Genomic DNA, 20401 nt, shown 5'->3' with positions numbered 1-20401 from the left:
TGTTTACAGCTGGAGAATTTGGGCAAGAAAATACTTTATACTATTTTTACAACTTTCTGTAGGCCTGAAATCACAAATAATAAAAATTATCATGATAAAAATTTCAAAGATATAGGATGCTGCACAGAGCCTGGCACACAAATGTTCAATAAATTATACTTTTTAGATGTTTTATACATACTTTCAGATGCAGAAACAAGTTGAGAAGCTATATCAACTGTGTAAGAGGGACTGTGGCAAATTGGTAGTAAGATCAGGATTTGAACTCCATACCAAGGTCTATGTTTCTTTTCACTAGAATGAGGAAGGATGAAAATTTCACACATCCCCACCTTGCACCATCCCCTACAGGGATTTACATGTGCTCTGTTTGAATAGAGAATTATGTTATATAAAAAAAATTGTTTTTTAAATTTTAATTGGAAGCTAATTACTTTACAATATTGTGGTGGGTTTTGCCATACATTCACATGAATCAGCCATGGGTGTACATGTGTTCCCCATCCTGAACCCCCCTCCTACCTCCCTCCCCATCCCATCCCTCAGGGTCATCCCAGTGCACCAGCCCTGAGCACCCTGTCTCATGCATCGAACCTGGACTGGAGATCTATTTCACGTATCATAATATACATGTTTCAATGCTATTCTTTCAAATCATCCCACCCTCACCTTCTCCCACAGAGTCCAAAAGTCTGTTCTCTACATCTGTGTCTCTTTTGCTGTCTTGCATATAGGGTCATCATTACCATCTTTCTAAATTCCATATATATGTGTTAATATACTATATTGGTGTTTTTCTTTCTGACTTACTTTGCTCTGTATAATAGGCTCCAGTTTCATCCACCTCATTAGAACTGATTCAAATGCATTATTTTTAATAGCTGAGTAATATTCCATTGTGTATATGTACCATATAGGTACATGGGCTCAATAGTTGTGATGCATGGGCACGGCATGTGAAATCTTCCTGGACATGCCATGCCCATGTGTCACAACTAATGAGCCCATGTACCTATTGCCCACGTACCTAGAGCCTGTGCTCTTCAACAAGAGAAGCCACTCTAATGAGAAGTCCATGTACTGCAACTAGAGAGTAGCCCCAGCTCACCTCAACTAAAGGGAAGCCCATGTGCAGTAACAAAGACCCAATGCAGCCAAAAAAAAAAAAACTGGCTTCAAACCATGCTCCACACTGTTTACTTCTTCAGTTCAGTTCAGTTCAGTCACTCAGTCGTGTCTGACTCTTTGTGACCCCATGAGCTGCAGCACGCCAGGCCTCCCTGTCCATCACCAACTCCTGGAGCCTACCCAAACTCATGTCCATTGAGTCGGTGATACCATCCAACCATCTCATCCTCTGTCATCCCCCTTTGCTCCTGCCTCAATCTTTCCCAGCATCAGGGTCTTTTCAAATGAGTCAACTCTTCACATCAGGTGGCCAAAGTATTTACTTCTTCTTCAGTTCAGTTCAGTCGCTCAGCTGTGTCCAACTCTTTGTGACCCTGTGAACTGCAGTATGCCAGGCCTCCCTGTCCATCACCAACTCCCTGAGTCCACCCAAACCCATGTCCATCGAGTCAATGATGACATCCAGCTATCTCATCCTCTCTGTTGTCCCCTTCTCCTCCTGCCCTCCATCTTTCCCAGCATCAGGGTCTTTTCCAATGAGTCAGCTCTTTGCATCAGGTGGCCAAAGTACTGGAGTTTCAGCTTAGAAATACCTAGGACTGAGACCTAACATCTTATACCCGCTCCAGGGCAGATATTCTGTATATAGCACATCAAACAAACTATTAATAAGTAACAAACTGACAGAAAACCATCTGCAAGTCCTTTAGTACAGGGCAGTATATTGTTTTTCCTGTGCCTTTATTCATCTGAATACTGAGTACTTAGGCTGTGCTGGTCAATGTAATTTCCAGGGTGACTAGATAGATACATCTCTTCTATTGGTCCTTTCTGACCTCATCAATGCCCTGTGGCTAAGCTTAAACAGGACAGATAATTTATTTTTAACTAACTTTTTTCTGAATAGATAATACATAGTTCAAAATTCACATGGGAAAAAAAATTCACATGGAACAAAAGTATATATAGTGAAAAGTCTCCCTCTTTCATCCTCCCAACACCCCTGCTTCTGACAACAAATGCTGCCAGCTTAAAAATGCAACTTTGCAATATTTTTTCAAATTACTAGAATTAGGTATATCACACTCTGGTATTAAGCTAACCATTCACCTGGAATATTCCAAGTGATCACTATAAACTTAATAATTTCTCCATTTAGGTATTTCAAATATCCTTAAAATACTTGTATAGATAGTTTTTGACCACTTTTTTTTTAATGAAAAAATGTTCATATTGTGTATGATTACAACAGATGTCTATGAATTACAGCTAGTAAGCATTAATCACTATAGAGTACTGGTAGCTCACCTGGTTCCTGTCCCGGGCATTTGTGTACCTGATCTTCTGAATGAAGTAGAATATAAGCCAAGCTGAAGAAATAATCATCAAAACAATAAAGGATATTGACACGAAGACTAGAGAACCACGGCTGAAGTTCTTTGGCGGCATTCGAGTTCCAACAGCTATTGTCATTTGTACAGAGATGTTTTTCTCCAGATAACTCAAAATATCTTTACCCCTCAATTCTGTAATCATGACAGCAATAATATCTCCAGTGCCTGTAATGTAAAATAAATATATATACTCAAGTGACATTTAAAATTTACAGAACATCAAATATATAAAAATGTTACTCAGAAAAACTACTGCTAATTTTTAATAATGGCAAGGGTTTGCAGATTCAAATGAAATTAAGTTGTAACTAGGTATGCTGGCACCAAGTGGGAAAAGAAATTTGATGTGTGCTGCTTAAGATTTCACCAAACACACTTAGAGCATAAAATGACTGTCTCACAACTGTATCTGAAAGACAGACCATTAAATCAGCCAAATGCAACAACAGAGAGTGCACAGCACTGTATTACACAGCAGTTACACTCAGCTGCTTGTCATGTCCAACTCTTTATGACCCTGTGGACTGCAGCCAAGCGGGAAAAGCGCCAGGCTCCTCTGACCATGGGCTTTCCCCAGAAAGAATACTGGAGTGGGTTGCCGTTTCCTACTCCACGGAATCTTCTGGACCCAGGGATCAAACCTTCGTTTCCTGCATTGGCAGGCGGATTCTTGACCACTGAGCCACCTGGGAAGCCTATTACACAGCAATAGAAATGTGATGAAAATCATGGCAGGTTTTCACTGTAAAACCTTTTCCATCTTAAATGTGCTTTAGAGAGCCCCAACTCCTTATGAAAAGGAGAAAAACACTTATTTATAATACACAAGTTGGTACTTGTTGGCATTAATTTTTCTTATAAACATTTATGGAGCACCTATTGTGTGTAGAACTAGCACAAGGAATAGAAAGAAGCAGAAGTTCAGGATATACAGTTATATAATTTCACTGACTTAGGACAGAAATTTGATAATAAGAGTTTCAACAGCAAAATGCCAAATGGTGGTATCTTTAATCAGTAACAGTTGAAACTGTCTTAGGTCCTATGTGTAGATTGGACTAGGGGAAGGTTCCTTTTTCATTCACCGCAGTTTATATGTTTCATTTATAATATTCAATTGAAAGGACTATCCTTGTACAATGTACAAAGACCATTTACAACTGAAAAGAAATTCAATAAGCAGTTTATCAGAATACTGATTAAAATTCCAAAAACAAAAAGAAAACTGCAAAAATAAAGCAACAAGTTAACATCTAATTATCTTTCTGAAATAAGAGTTCTGATCAGTAAGTTAGAAAAAAAATCTAAAATGATGCTAAACCATTTAAAATTTCCACTTAGAAACCTTAAGTGATTTTAAAATGCTGTTCAACAGGCAATATTCTGTGGTGTAAGATACCAGGTATGGCTATAAAGTAACTGAGACGGATCCCACAAGCGACACATGACAATCAGTCTCATTGCTTTATAATCACACCAGGTACAAACAGTTTTAGAAATCAATTCTGAGGCTCCCTCTTGAAGACTCAAGCTGGAAAAGGAGCTGGGAAAGCTGCACAGGTAGCCAAGGGAACTGATCCATGTAATTTCACTCATTAAAACAACACTAAGTGAGCACCACCTAATTTCAAAGGAAAGCTGTTTGGGAAAAGAAATATTTAATTATTTCAACCATCCTTTCAACAATATTTATCGAGTTATATACTATCATCAAGGCTCCTTAATGCCCACTTCCCAAAGAGAATGGAAAATTACCTGCTGTGAAATAACAGAAAAGATATATATTGATTGGTCTCTGTCTCTGGTTCCCGGGACAAAGCTTGCCATTTCCTAAGTAACAGCACTAGGAGCGTCTTTGGTTCTAATATTAGGTCTCTCACCTTGGTTCCTGACAGAGAGTCCCTGAATCCCTTGGGATCCCCTGGATGACGGCAGTGTCTTTTGTTCTAATGAGGTGAATCTTGGTGGGTCCCTGGATAGCAGCAGGATAGTTGGCTGGTCACCAGAAAGACCAAGCCATGATGAGGAGCTTGGACCTTTCAGCCCCATCTCCCAGTCCTTTAGGAAGGAAGACAGACTAGAAACGTGAAGCCTGCATAAAAATCCAAAGGTATGGGGAGCCAAGAATGTCCTGGCGGGTGAACACATGGAGGAGATGGGAGGACAGCATGCCAAAGCACCCCTGCTCACACACTTTGCCCTGTGTATCTTTTTACCCTTTATCTTTATAATAAACCAGTACATGTTACGTTTCCCCCAGAGTTCTATCAGCCATTCTAACAGATTTTTGGACAGAAGGAAGGGGTTGAGGGAACCACAACATATAACTGGTGGGTCAGAAGTACCTGTGACAACACTGGACTGCCAACTGGCTTCTGAAGTGGTGACAAGGGGGGCTGGGGTGTCCTGTGGGACTGAGCTCTTCACCTTCAGGATCTGACGCTAACACCAGGCAGATACTGTCAGAATCAAACTGAATTACAGGACACCCAGCAAGAGTTGCTGAAAATCGCTTGGTACAGGGAAAACCCCACAAACATTTGGTGACCAGGAAGAAGTGTCAGAAGTGAAGTTTTCTTTGTGAGTACTAAAAGAGACACACAAAGGGGAGCTTTTTCCTTTACACCTGCTCTTGATTACATGAAAACTACAACTGCTCTCAAAGGGCAATGGAGAATCTTAAAAGGGACTAGACAGAGGAGCCAAATACTACGATAATGCAGGGGCCTGGAAAGAGTGACAAGAAAGGAGGCTAAAACACTGCTGGTCAAACAAAGTGAAAAATAATTATAGCAGATCATCAGAATTCTAGCAAAGGAACTAGGCTCTCAACCATTTTAGGTCATAAATCCCTTGGAGAAGCTGATGGTAGTGTACTCCCTTCTAATTTCAGCAGAGGTCCATGACTTCCTCACGCCCCACCCATAAATGAGATCTTGGCTCAAAGATCCTAATTTAAGGATTGCCTCAGATATTTTGACTTTTAAAGGCTTGTGAAGCTGTCTTTTAAAGACTTGTAAAGCCTGTTTCTATTGGGGGGAGGGTATTAGTGCAGGAAAAATGTAAGCTCAGGATAAAATCAGGGTTAGATAAAGTAAGGACTGATAAGAGCAGGATGAAGCACAAGATGGAATCAAGATTGCCAGGAGAAATATCAACAACCTCAGATATGCAGATGAAACCACTCTGATGGCAGAAAGGGAAGAGGATGAAGGTGAAAGAGGAAAGTGAAAAAGCTGGTTTAAAACTCAACATTCAAAAAACAAAGATCATGGCACCCGGTCTCATCACTTCATGGCAAATAGATGGGGAAACAATAGAAACAGTGACAGACTTAATTTTCTTGGGCTACAATCACTGCAGATGGTGACTGCAGCCATGAAATTAAGACGTTTGCTCCTTGAACAAAAGCTATGACCAACCTAGACAGCATATTAAAAAGCAGAGACATCACTTTGCTAACAAGGGTCTGTCTAGTCAAGGCTATGGTTTTTCCAGTAGTCATGTATGGATGTGAGAGTTGGACCATAAAGAAAGCCTGACTGCTGAAGAATTGATGCTTTTGAACTGTGGTGTTGGAGAAGACTCTTGAGAGTCCCTTGGACTGCAAGGAGATCAAACCAGTCAATCCTAAAGGAAATCAGTCCTGAATATTCATTGGAAGGACTGACGCTGAAGCTGAAGCTCCAATACTTTGGTCACCTGATGCAAAGAGCCAACTCATCAGAAAAGATTCTGATGATGGGAAAGATTGAAGGCAGGAGGAGAAGAGGGTGACAGAGGACTGGATGGCATCACTGACTCGATGGATATGAGTTTGAGCAAGCTCCAGGAGATGGTGAAGGACAGCGAAGCCTGGAGGGTGTAGTCCATGGGGTCTCAAAGAGTCAGACATGACTGAGCGACTGAACAACAGCAAAGTACCTAATTTGACCGTAACGATACAAACATTCAACGAAAGATGACAAATATTTGGAACATTCATCACCACTCTCACATCCAAAGCCCTTGGCAAACAATGCTAATAAATCACGAATATGGCCTCAGAATCCCATTCATTTCAACATGCTCAGTAGCCAGGATTAATTTACCAGAGATACCAATTAAGTAAAAGCCTCTTTGTGACCCCTGCTTTTATCTATTTTATTGAAAGCTCTCTCCATTGCCATTTTTAATGTGAATGTTTCCCCTGCTTGAGTATGGCTACTTTAATAAACAACTCTAGTCTTTCTTTTGAGAATTTTTAAGCCTACAGAATAGTTTCCATACTATATGAACACTTAAACACACTTTTTATTTAGATCTGTCAACTGGTAACACTTCACTTTTTCTGTATGGTTTGCTGAATCAATTGACAGTAAGTTGCAAACACCATGACATTTCCTTCTTAAATACTTCAGCATTATCTCCTAAGAACACGGATATAATTCATTTATTATATTCAAGAAACTGAACTCTGATATGACATTGCTCTGCAATATACAGTCTATATTCAAATATTTCTGCCTGCTTCCAGTAATGACTCTCAGAGCTATATAGGTTAGCTGGGTACCCAGTACCTAATCTGGTCTTGTGGGCACTTGCTTAGCTGTCTCTTCTTGTTAGTCTTCTCTGTTTTAAAGCGAGTCCCTCCATGTCACTTTCAGACATTCACAACTCTGACCTTTTTGATGAGTCCAGGCAACATATTTTAAAAATGTCCCTCAATCTGGATTTGTCTGATTGTTTTCTCATGATCAGATCTCCAAAGTAAATATTTTTGGTAGGGAAGGTACACAGGTGATGCTATGTCCTTCTAGCATGCTATATCATATGTCAGGTTTTACGTTTATTGATGAAGGCGAATTTTATCACTTGGCTAATCTGGTATCTGCCAGACTTTCTCTACTGTGAACAAACACTTGTCTCTTTTTAGTTAATAAGCAGTCTATAAGGTGATGCTTTCAGAATATCCAGTTCCCCAATAAGCCTTTGTTCAATGCACCCACTAATGCCCACTTGAATCAGTTACTACAACAGCATTTGTAAAATGGTGACTCTTCTAATCTCTTCTACTTTTTGCAAAGTGGTTCTGCAATCAATGATTCTACCTATCTAAATAAATAAGTATTTCCTACTAAATAAGTAGAACTTCTGGGTTGGCATCTTTTCTGTAAAAGAATCCCTCTTCCCCCAACACCTAGCACTTCTTTGGGAAACAAGGGTATGTGGAAGAATACGTTAATGTTGCTATAATCCTGACTACAAAATCAATTTCAGGGGCCAACAAATGAAGCTAAGCTCCTTTGGGCTCCGAAGTTAAAATATCTAGGTTCGAATTCCAGCATGATATTTAACTTCTCTGAACCTCTAGCTCTTCTTTCAAAAAATGGTATTATTTGCAGGCATCATGGCAGACGCTCAGTAAATATATCTACAGTTTAGTAGCTTATCCTACTTGTATTATTTTTACTCATAGGAAGTAGAGGAAACCAAGAAGTCCCTACCACAAAATTTTGGAACTTCTGTTGCTTCTCTTTAACTTCTCCCACAACCATGGGAAACACTCAGAGCTATCTGCTGACCGACACAATCCTCCTGGCTTCCAAGAGGATTTGAACTTCAGCTTAGGGAGTCCCTGCAGTTGGGAAGTATCAGAAACCACCGAGCTCTTCTCTCAACAGCCTTCATCACCCCACTCCTGGGAATGAATCTCAGGGCAAGACCAATTCAGCTGGGCAGCTGATACTATAGAAAGGCAGATACAGGAAAGGGGCAAATGAACTGTTTGAGGCACTAGGCCCCAAGTGCAGAAAGTGCTTTCACTGCAAGTTTTTCCACATTTGTACTGTAAGTTTATCTTTTTTTTTTTTTTTTAAACAGCATCCCTGTGCAAAATCCCATTTAACAGGTTTTCTGCCTTAACAGATGCACTTATTTGCTAAGTTCAAATCAGTTGCCAATGTTCTAAGGAATTTTAAAGCTCTTAAATAATTTCCCATATAAAGAGTTCAGGGGAATGTTGCATTCCCATATTAAGTGTCTGCAAAGACGCTTTAGTAACTTCTGGTAGTGACATCCGTTATTCCTAAATAAAGAATTCAATGACCTCTTTATATGTAAAGCAGAACACTGTATATTTTAAGTGAAAGAGATTAAAATTTCTTTAAAGGTCTCTCTTCCAATAACATAAGAGAGTACTTTACACATGGACATCACCAGATGGTCAGTACTGAAAACAGACTGATTATATTATTTGCAGCAGAAGATGGAGAAGCTCTATATGGTCAGCAAAAACAAGACTGAGAGCTGACTGTGGCTCACATCATCAGCTCCTTATTGTGAAATTCAGACTCAGATTGAAGAAAGTAGGGAATATCACTAGGCCATTCAGGTATGACCTAAATCAAATCCTTTATGATTATGTGGTGACGAATAGATTCAAGGGACTAGATCTGTTAAGAGTGCCTGAAGAACAATGGATGGAGGTTCATAACACTGCACAGGACGTGATGACCAAAACCATCCCCCAAGAAAAAGAAATGCAAGAAGGCAAATTGGTTTTCTGAGGAGGCCTTACAAATAGTTGAGAAAAGAAGAGAAACCAAGAAGAAAGGAAAAGATATATCCAACTGAATGCAGAGTTCAGGAGAATAGCAAGAAGTAAGAAAGCTTTCTTAAGTGACCAGTGAAAAGAAATAGAGGAAAACAATAGAATGGGAAAGACTAGACATCTCTTTAAGAAAATTGGAGATACCAAGGGAACATTTCAAAGAAGGATGGGCACAATAAAGGGCAGAAACGGCATGGACCTAACAGAAGCAGAAGATGTTAAGAAGAGGTGGCAAGAATACACAGAAGAACTGCACAAAAAAGATCCTAATGACCCAGATAATCATGATGATGTGATCACTCACCTAGAGCCAGAAATCCTGGAATGTGAAGTCAAGTGGGCCTTAGGAAGCATCACTATGAACAAAGCTAGTGGAGGTGATGGAATTCCAGTTGAGCTATTTCAAATCTTAAAAGATGATGCTGTTAAAAGTGCTGCACTCAATATGCCAGCAATTTGGAAAACTCAGCAGTGGCCACAGGACTTGCAAAGGTCAGTTTTCATTCTAATCTCAAAGAAAAGCAATGCCAAAGAATGTTCAAATTACCGTACATTCATTTTACATGCCGGGAAGATTATGCTCAAGAGCCTTCAAGCTAGGTTTCAGCGGTATGTGAACTGCGAACTTTCAGATGTACAAACTTGATTTAGAAAAGGCAGAGGAACCAGAGATCAAATTGTCAACATACACTGGATCATAGAAAAAGCAAGGAAATTCCTAAAAAACATCTACTTCTGCTTCATTGACTATGCTAAACCCTGACTGTGTGGATCACAACTGAGAAATTTTCTTAAAGAGATGGGAATACCAGACCACCTTACCTGACTCAATAGACATGAGTTTGAGCAAACTCAGGTAGATAATGAAGGGTAGGGAAGCCTGGCGTGTTGTAGTCCATGGGATCACAAAGAGTCGGACACAACTTAGCGACTGAACAGCAAAAGGCCTCGTTAGAATGGCTGCTGCAGAGGGAACAGGGAGGTGCACGGCAGGGGTTTTCTGTTCTGGCCCATCAGTCACATTGCACATACTGGCTGAGCCCTGTGTGCTTGTGTCTCCATGAATCTCATGATCCGAGAGACTTAGATTTTTGCACACATCAAGAAAACTCTACCCAGTAAGACTATCCTTTAGATTTGATGGAGAAATCAAAAGCTGTCCAGACAAGCAAAAGTTAACAAAATTCAGCACCACCAAATCAGCTTTACAACAAATACTAAAGGAACTTCTCTAGCCAGGAAACACAGGAGAAAAGGACCTACAAAAATAAACCCAAAACAATTAAGAAAACGGTAACAGGATCATACATATCGAAAATGACCTTAAATGTAAATGGATTAAATACACCAACCAAAGACAGACTGGATGAAAACGTGCATGTATGCACTTTCACTTATGACATCACTATGCTTGACCCTCCCAAACTGTGTATGTAACTATTTTATACTGTTAAGTTAATCACGTTCCCATTATGGCTTGCAATTGTAATTATCTTTTATTTTTTGTCAGGTTATTGATTGTGAAAACTGATAAACATCTTTCACTATTGTGATTATGTAACTATTACTCACTTAATACTACTGTATCATGATTGGTCAACACTTAAATATATCATTGCATTCCCTTCTGGCTTGTAGAGTTTCTATTCCCTTCTGTAGGTGATAACCTGATGGGAATTCCCTTGTATGTTATTTGTCATTTTTCCTTTAATATTTTACCTTTGTCTTTAATTTTCATCAGTTTGATTACTATGTGTTTCTCCGTGTTCCTCCTTGGGTTTATCCTGCCTGGGACTCTCTGTGCTTCCTGGACTTGGTTGACTATTTCCTTTCCCATGTTTGGGAAGTTTTCAGGTATTATCTCTTCAAATATTTTCTCAGGTCCTTTCTCTCTCTCTTGTCCTTCTGGGACGCTTATAATGTGAACGTTGGTGTGTTTAATGTTGTCCCAGAGGTCTCCTGGTCAACAGAAAAATAACAGAACTCTATAGCACCAAAACTAGGATCTAATAGAAAAACCTATAATTATTTTTGAAATCCAGATGCATCTCAGAAATATCTTGAAATTTTTTGGAAAATACAAATGCTCAAGTATTGATTTGTTTCTCCAAAGCTCCAGATGTGTTTCTAATGAGCAGTCATGTTTAAAAACAACTGAACTATATGATGATCTTTTACTTTTGTCTAGTTTGTTTCACTTTTTCTATTTCATATTCAGTGCTCCCATTTCATTTAGTTTATGTTCTCCAATTTTTTCATCTCTCCTTTTTTTTCCGGATGTTCTTTCTCAAGCCTTTATCAAGTGTAGTAGAAAAGCTTTGGTGTATATATATATGTGTGTGTGTGTGTAATATATTTAAGAAAGTTATGAGTTTTTGCCTAACAAAAAAAAACTGTGACATTTTGATTCCACTTGTTTGACTTAGTATGAACAGAATGTTAGATTTCTAATTAAAAAATAGATATGTAACAAGCAACAAAGGTTTACTGTATAGCACAGGGAACTACAGTCAATATCTTGTAATAAACTATGATGGAAAATAATTTCAAAAATAATATATTACATATATTTGTATAACTGAATTGCCTTGCTGTGCACCTGAAACACTCTAACTCAATTATACTTCAATAAAATATATTTATTAAAAAAAAAAAGAATTCAAGTGAGGCTGCCATGGAGGAGTACGTTCGTGAGCCTTGCCCTTGGGGAATTATGTGGATGATTGTAGTTGAACCTTCACTATGGGTATTATCAGCATGGAGTCTTCCAGGCTATTAAGGGCTTCTGTAATGGCCTTGTTGGAATTTGGCATCAACTGACAGGCAGTGTCAATGCTGTGAGGATCTGAGCCCCTCAGATTGGAGATATCTTCATCATGTGGGGAGACAACATGTTTTCCACCATCAACTGTGGTCTGGTGCTGCTGTGGGGCAAGGAAGACCCCTGGAACTCCATCACCCCTGGAGCACTGACCAAGGCTGTGCTGGCTGCCCACAGTGGCCCACTGGCCATGGCTGGCTCAGCAATGATGGGGGGACACATCCTGCTGGCCCTCATCGAGGGTGCTGGCATCCTCCAAACTTGCTACAGGGCCCAGAAGTTCTGCATCACCATTCCTGAGGAGCTCAGCCAGCTGCCCCCTGAGTATACCCTGGCCGCAGGTTACCCCACCTATCAGCAATATCATGGAGGAAGTGACCCCTTATCACTACCACCATGGGAGCTCCTCTTCTGTTCTCTCTCCAATTATCTACCTCGAAGGGAGGGGCTGGCTCCCAGGTGGCCCTGGGACCCTCCAGAGAGGGCCTCTACTCTGTTCCCTTATCCAAGGTTGGGGGTGGGGTACTCTAGCTGCCCTGATGGGTGGGTCCCTCCTCTTATCAGGGCACCACAGTCCCCACTCACATGTAACATGCTCCCACCCTAGTCTCTTTGCACAGTGCCCTGATGAGCACTTAAAGTCAGTTTTGAAAGGCCTTTGTACATACTCCTTGAGCCCCCCACAGGACCTGTTCTCTAGGACAAGGGGCAGAGCACTCTTCAGGGACTTGGAAGCCTTCGGATTTGGAGTCACACAGAGAGTAGTCTCTAATAAAGGCTTGTGGGATGAATGTGTAGGAGGGGAAATGAAAAAAATAGAATTCAAAGGAGAAAAAAAAATGCTACATTCTTTCACAAAATGAATACACTGGTGGGTGACAGATTATATTATAGATTTCCTGTTGAGATTTGTCACTGTTTTTTTTCTAAAACATATACTTGTATTTCATTCCTCTATTCAAAACCTTTCATGTATCCCTACTGTCAACTAAATAAAGTTCAAACTCCATAACGTTCAGGGCATTTCAGGAGACAAGTGGACCTAAAGGTAACTGAGCACTGTGTAATGGTTGTTGTTCAGTTGCTAAGTCATGTCTGGCTCTTTGCACCCTTGTGGACTGCAGCATGCCAGGCTTCCCTGACCTTCACTATCTCCCAAAGTTTGCTCAAATCATGTCCACTGAGTCAGTGATGTTATTTAATCATCTCATCATCTGCCGCCCGCTTTCCTTTTGCCTTCAATCTTTCCCAGCAGCAGGGTCTTCTCCAATGCGTAGGTTCACGTGATGGTAGACACTTCTTATTGACCAAATGAAGTCGTTTGTCCAAAGTGACTGAAACAGTGGCTCATGATCTAAGTAGTATGCAAGGGTGAAGTGTGGAGGAGGATAAATGGGAGAAAACAGAGGGCCCACAGAACTGAAAGCTTCAACAAGCCCAAATGACAGAAGGAGAGGAAGAGAAGAAGCAACAGTCAGAGAAGAGGACACTGGAACTGAGCCTCAAGATATAACAATTCCAGGAGATAATGAGGCCCAGGTCCCTAATGAGGTGGAATGGTCAAAGGATCTAAGAGAAGAATTTTAGGTTTGGTTGTTCACTCCCCACATGGATATTGAAGTTGGGCAGGATGACGGCAGGACTATGTGTGTATGGGTGAGTAAGCCAGGAGTCAGGGCCTCTGAGAAGTGACAGGCAGGGAAGTGAATGACTATGATATAAGAGGGACACAGGGTGCAGAACAAGAGAATGAAAGGTAAAGTTCTGTTACTGTGGAAGTGTACTGGTTTGAAAGCAGCTGTACTGCTTCAAGAAAATGCCAGTACCATGGATATCCAGCTGATGCCCACAAGGTTCACAACACTGATGAACTTGAAAGTGTGCTGAAGTTTGAACCTAAACCGCCTGCCCCAAAGCTGACATACAGGAGAGCTCCATGTGTGAGCCACCAAGAGATTCCAGAGTTGCTTGATAATTGCTGATGATTCTCGGCTATAATTTGTCCTCAAAAAGAACAAGACTCTAGTGAATTCTTGTTCTTTTATTCCTTGAGTAGGAAGTTCCTCAAACAAGTAGGGCCAAGGCTCAATGCCCAGTACTCAAATGTCATTTCTTTTCTTCTTATGCTATCTCCTGCCTATGTGTATTCCTCAGGTAATTTCTGTTCACGTTTTCTACATCATAATAAATAAAAGATGGTAGGAGCAAAGACCAGATGGAAAAAAAGCCACTTTTGCCCTTGATATAGAGAGGCAGAAAAGTAGGAGGGTAATTAGGAGGAGAACACCAGACACCAAGAAAATCATCCAATCTTTTAGTTAGAAGAGTTCTTAGAGGTCATCTTCAACATAATACAGGAACCCTGTATAAATCACTTCTTTAAAGAATAATTTCTATTTATCTACTTTTGGCTGGGCTGAATCTTCACTGACACACAGGCTTTTTTCTCATGAGGGAGAGCAGGGGCCGCCCTCCAGCTGCGGTGCAGACTTCTCCCTGCAGAGGCTTCCTTGTTGCAGAGCACGGGCTCTGGCGTGTGCAGGCTTTAGCAGGTGCAGTTCTCAGGCTCTAGAGCACAAGCTCAACCGTTGTGGTGCATACAGGCTCAGCTGCTCCATGCCATGTGGAATCCTCCCGGACCAGGGATGGAACCTGTGCCTCCTGCATTGGCAGATGGATTCTTTACCGCTGAGCCACCAGGAAAGCCCAGTTTTAAGTACCAGAAAGGTCCTTTTAGTAACTAAATTCTTGATTCCTGAATGCCCATTCATGGCTCTTGGTTCTCTTCTCTGGAGAAGTATCACTGAACAAATAAACTGTATTTCACTTATCGATGGTGTAAAATACCATAAATTGTAAAGTGCATCATTACTGTATGTACCATGAAGAAAAAATCCTGTCAAACCCTAAGATGCCATCAAATATAAGAAACACCTCCAAGAACTGATGAAAACTCCTCTTCCCTTGGAAGAAGTCAAAGACTTCTTCCCTGGAACTCCGCCTCAGTCTTTTCTCCATACTAATTATTCCCAAAGTCCCAAATTATTCATTAAAAAAAAAAGATTTTTAAAAGAATCTAACATTTACAAGTTGGAAACATAAAAACTTCTTTTCCCCCAAACCATTCAAGGGTAAGCTACTGGCATGATGCCACATCATCCCTAAACATTGTGTGTATTCTATAAACAAAAAAAACCACTTTTAAATAAATAGTACAATCACCCAAATCAGGAAATTAACACTGTTACATTACTACTGTCTAATCTGAGAGTCCATTCACTTGCTCAATTTCCCAATAATGCCCTTATAGTAGTCCATGTTGGAGCCATGCATTACATTTAACTGTCATGTCTGTATCAGTCTCAAATGGTCTCTCAGACTCTGCTTGATGTCCACGAACTTGATAGTTTTATGCTGTACAGTGTCCCTCATTCTGGATTCATCTGGTGCTTCCTTGTGGCTAGACTCAGGCCATGCACCTCTGGCAGTAATGTCACAGAAGTGATGCTGTGCTCTTTCTGGTGAATACTCCCAGGTGTCACAGTCTTGGTATAACCCATTACTAGTGACGTTCACTTTGATCATGCATAAAAGTGATGTCCTCCAGGCATTTCCAGGCATTTGAACTGACTCTTTTTCCCCTAGTAATTGTTAAGTATTCTGTACGGAGGTATTTTGAGACTAGGTAAGCATTCCATTCCTCATCAAACTTTCACTTTATTTTACTTCTTAGATCAGTATGAATTCACGGTTATTATTTTACTTAATGGTCTAAAACACTATCATTATTATCTTGATGCTAAAATTCCAAATTGTGTTCAATACAACTTTTTCCATGCTTTTTTTTTTTACATTTTTAAATGTCTTTTTCAATTAAGAATGAATATAATACTTCAATACCAAGAGCAGCATGAGAATAATGTCTCCCTTCATCTGAATAGTATACTTACAGGGATACAGGTCAAGCTTTCAATATATTTTTTCGCAGCCATGCTACATTTTAGCATATGCTGAGCTTACATGATTATTGTTCCCAGCTGTCCTCAACTTGAACTGTTACTTTCTCCACAAAACCTAGTTACTAATTTTTCTAAACCATTTGTGGGCTGACCTAATGAATACTTTCTTTTCATTGTTATATGTTCCAAGATCCACCTAGTTTTGTGCCATTTTCAAGTTAAGATACCTATATTTATGTTTTCTTATAAGTTTCATTTTTTAAAAATCTTATTTAAGCATAGTTGATTTACAATGTTGTCTTAATATCTGCTGTACTGCAAAGTGACTCAATTATACATATATATATTCGTTTTCATATTCTTTTCCATTATGATTTATCACAGGATATTGAATATAGCTCCCCATGCTATACAGTAGGACCCTGTTGTTTATCCATCCTACATATTAGTTTTCACCTACTAATCCTAAACTCCCAATCTTTGCCTCCTACACATCCCTTGCCCCCTGACAACCACAAGTCTGTGCTCCATCTCTGAGTCTGTTTTGTAGATATGTTCATATGTGCCATATTTTAGATTCCACACGTAAGTGATATCAGATAGTGTTTGTCTTTCTCTTTCTGACTTACTTTGCTTAGTATGATAATCTCTAGGTTCATCAATGCTGCTGCAAATGTCATTATTTCATTCTTTTTTATGGCTGAGTAATATTCCACTGTATTGGGTTGGCCAAAGAGTTCCTTTGGTTTTTAAGGAAAAATAAAAGACACATTTTTCATTTTCACTGAGAACTTTATTGAATAGCGTATTCACTGTTTTGTTCCACTACCTTCTGCCACTTTTCAGGCAACTTCAAAATTTCATTTTCCAAAACTTTTTATCTCTTTGAGCAAAGAATTGTTTCAGGTGCCTTTTATAATCCTTCAGGAAATTGAAATTTTTTTCTATTAAGAGAATCTTCTAAAGACAGAAATAAATGGAAATCTGAAGGTTCGATGTCTGATAATTGTAGACTTTTTAATTATGGCCATTCTGACCCATGTGATGTGGAATCTCATTATAGTTTTGCTTTGCATTTCCCTTAATAAGTGATGATCAGCATCTTTTCATTTGCCTATTGGCCACCTGTTATGTTTTCTTTGGAGAACTGTCTATTTAGGTCTTCTGCCCATTTTTTGATTGAGTTGTTTGTTTTTCTGTTATTGAACTACATGAGCTGTTTGTGTATTTTGGAAAATAAGCCCTCATCAGTAGTACCACTTGCAAATACATTATCCCAGTCTGTAGGCTGTCCTTTCATTTTGTTTATGGTTTCCTTTGCTGTGCAAAAGCTTGCAAATTTGATTAGGTACAAGTTTTTGATTAAAAAAAATTTTTTTAATGAGTGGAGAAAGAAAAGTTAAGTCCACAGGCATTCCAACCAGGGAAGATTTAAGTTGAGAAGAAAATTTATGATAGCTTTTACACCAAGCACCAGCACTCCGAAGGCCTTACAATATGCTTTTTATGTTTAAAAATTTCTAAGTCTGAGAGCTCAGTGAACTGAAGAAAATGGATGGTGGTTGGTGTCAGTCAGGCTTCTCACTTTTGGAGTGGGAATTTACAGATAAGCAAAGGGAGAAAACCACAAGGATCCATGTAATGTAATGGATTAGAGTTGCAGACCTAAGTATGAACTCATTCTTAGCTTAATATAGATATAAATGGTTATAAATAGAAATACTTAGTTATGTGCATATACAGGTATTAGTATACACATATATATTTCCTTTGTCTGTCAACTGAGAAGGTCCAGAAACAATAAAACCTTAACAGTAACAAGTACATCTAATACCCAGAGCTTGATTTCTAGTATCATTTTCCAATAAATGGAAACTAGGGTTCCTTAGAGAAATGCCTGATTCTAGGAATGGGAAAGGAAACATATACAAGATGAAGCTGGAGCATCTTACAGCACCAGAAAAGAAGAAAATGCTCAAAACACAAAACAAACAAAAAACCAACACTCATGGTAATGGAAACATGTCAATGGAGACAAGAGTCAACTGAAAGAGCTCCCAATGGCCAAAGTTGGAATAATGTGAACAAAAAATAAGCTGAGTAATATTGTATTATAATACAAAGTACAAAATAAATATCTGTAAGTCCATTCTGATACATATAAATGACTGAATAAATCAATAGAAAAGAGACAAACCATCCATACGGAATAATTCCAAGTAAATATGTAATACTTTACTCGAAGGAGGGGAAGCCTAACTCCCAACATCTTAAGTGTGGGTTGTGCACAGTGACCTCCTAAAGAGTGTTGTATGGGAGAGAGAAAAGAGAAATGTTATAATGGAAAGTCTGACAAACAGCCAGGTAGTCAAGGTCAACACCAACAGCAATCACTCACATTGACAGAACATGACAGGTGATGAGAATGACACCTTACCCTTGTGGTCTTCCTCCCTCAAACCCATATCCTCAGTCTAATCATGAAGAAAAAGCAAACAATTCCCATTGAAGGATATTCCACAAAATACCTGAACAGGAGCCCTAAAAAAACATCATAGCCAAGAGAAGCCTAGCAGATATAATGACCAAAAGTAATGTAATATCCCAGATGGGATCCTGGAACTCCAAAGGACATTAGATAAAAACTAAAGAAATTGGAATAAAATAGGAAGTAAAGTGAAACTCGCTCAGTCATGTTCGACTCTTGCGATCCCATGGACTAGACTGTAGCCTCCCAGGCTCCTCTGTCCATGGCATTCTCCAGGCCAGGATACTGGAGTGGGTAGCCGTTCCTTCTCCAGGGGATCTTCCCAACCCAGGGATTGAACTCAGGTCTCCCACATTGCAGGCAGATTCTTTACCAGCTGAGCCATCAGGGAAGCCCAAGGATAAGCTCAACAGAAGAAAATATGGACTTGAGTTAATAATAACATACCAAGAGTTTCCCTGGTGGCTTAGTGGATAAAGAACTTGCCTGCAGAAGACATAAGTGACATGGGTTTGATCCCTGGGTCAGGAATATCCCCTGGAGAAGGGCAGGGCAACCCACTCCAGTATTCTTGCCTGGAGAATCCCATGGACAGAAGAGCCTGGTGGGCTACAGTCCATGAGGTCACCAAAGATGGGACAGGACTGAAGTGACTTAACACGCACGCATGCATGCAATATACCAATGCTGGTTCATTAATTGTTAATAACAACATACCAATATTGGTTCAGCGGCTGCGCTTTACTGAAGCAGCCATGAAGAGATGCCCCACATCAAAGGTAAGAGAAAACCAATTAAGACGGGAGGCACTGAGAGGGCATCAGAGGGCAGACAGACTGAAACCACAATCACAGACAACTAGCCAATCTGATCACACGGACCACAGCCTTGTCTCACTCAATGACACTAAGCCATACCGTGTGGGGCTACCCAAGATTGCTGGGTCATGGTGGAGAGGTCTGACAGAATGTGGTCCACTGCAGAAGGGAATGGCAAACCATTTCAGTATTCTTGTCTTGAGAACCCCATGAACAGTATGAAAAGGCAAAAAGATAGGACATTAAAAGATGAACTCCCCAGGTTGGTAGGTGCCCAATATGTTACCGGAGATCAGTGGAGAAATAATTCCAGAAAGAATGAAGGGATGGAGCCAAAGCACAAACAACACCCGGTTGTGGAGGGGACTGGTGATAGAAGCAAGGTTTGATGATGTAAAGAGCAATATTGCATATGAACCTGGAATGTTAGGTCCATGAACCAAGGCAAATTGGAAATGGTCAAACAGGAGATGACACGAGTGAACATCAACATTCTAGCAATCAGTGAACTAAGATGGACTGGAATGGGTGAATTTAACTCAGATGACCATTATATCTACTACTGTGGGCAGGAATCCCTTAGAAGAAATGGAGTAGCCATCATAGTCAACAAGAGTCCGAAATGCAGTACTTGGATGCAATCTCAAAAACGACAGAATGATCTCTGTTCGTTTCCAAGGCAAACCATTCAATGTCACAGTAATCCAAGTCTATGCCCCGACCAGTAATGCTGAAGAAGCTGAAGTTCAACAGTTCTATGAAGACCTAAAAGAACTTCTAGAACTAACACCTAAAAAAGATGACCTTTTCATTATAGGGGACTGCAATGCAAAAGTAGGAAGTCAAGAAACACCTGGAGTAACAGGCAAATTTGGCCTTGGAGTACAGAAGGAAGGCTAATAGAGTTCTGCCAAGAGAACACACTGGTCATAGCAAACACCCTCTTCCAACAACACAAGAGAAGACTCTACGCATGGACATCGCCACATGGCCAACACCGAAATCAGATTGATTATATTCTTTGCACCCGAAGATAGAGAAGCTCTCTACAGTCAGCAAAAACAAGACTGGGAGCTGACTGTGGCTGAGATCATGAACTCTTTATGCCAAATACAGACTGAAATTGAAGAAAGTGGGGAAAACCACTAGACCATCCAGGTATGACCGAAATCAAATCCCATATGACTATACAGTGGAAGTG

The 20401-nt window shown here is 40.0% G+C and overlaps 1 protein-coding gene and 1 pseudogene across 3 annotated transcripts in view; one reads left to right on the top strand and one right to left on the bottom strand.

Annotated features, from left to right (window-relative positions):
- Nucleotides 1-20401, bottom strand: part of RNF130 (ring finger protein 130) — a 189167-nt gene that overhangs the window by 113512 nt on the left and 55254 nt on the right. For all 3 annotated transcript variants that reach the window (XM_081497597.1, XM_081497598.1, XM_081497599.1), the window contains exon 3: nucleotides 2437-2687. In XM_081497597.1, coding sequence (XP_081353723.1) covers nucleotides 2437-2687 — 251 coding nt within the window. The remainder of the gene's footprint in view (nucleotides 1-2436; nucleotides 2688-20401) is intronic.
- Nucleotides 11789-12542, top strand: LOC145509316 (mitochondrial import inner membrane translocase subunit Tim17-B pseudogene; annotated as a pseudogene).

The sequence above is a fragment of the Giraffa tippelskirchi genome, chromosome 6 (genome assembly GCF_054371585.1).
Source record: "Giraffa tippelskirchi isolate mGirTip1 chromosome 6, T2T-mGirTip1v1.2.pri, whole genome shotgun sequence".
Classification (NCBI taxonomy): domain Eukaryota; kingdom Metazoa; phylum Chordata; class Mammalia; order Artiodactyla; family Giraffidae; genus Giraffa; species Giraffa tippelskirchi.
The sequence above is the reverse complement of the archived record's forward strand: the minus strand, read 5'-3'. Positions and strand labels throughout refer to the sequence as shown.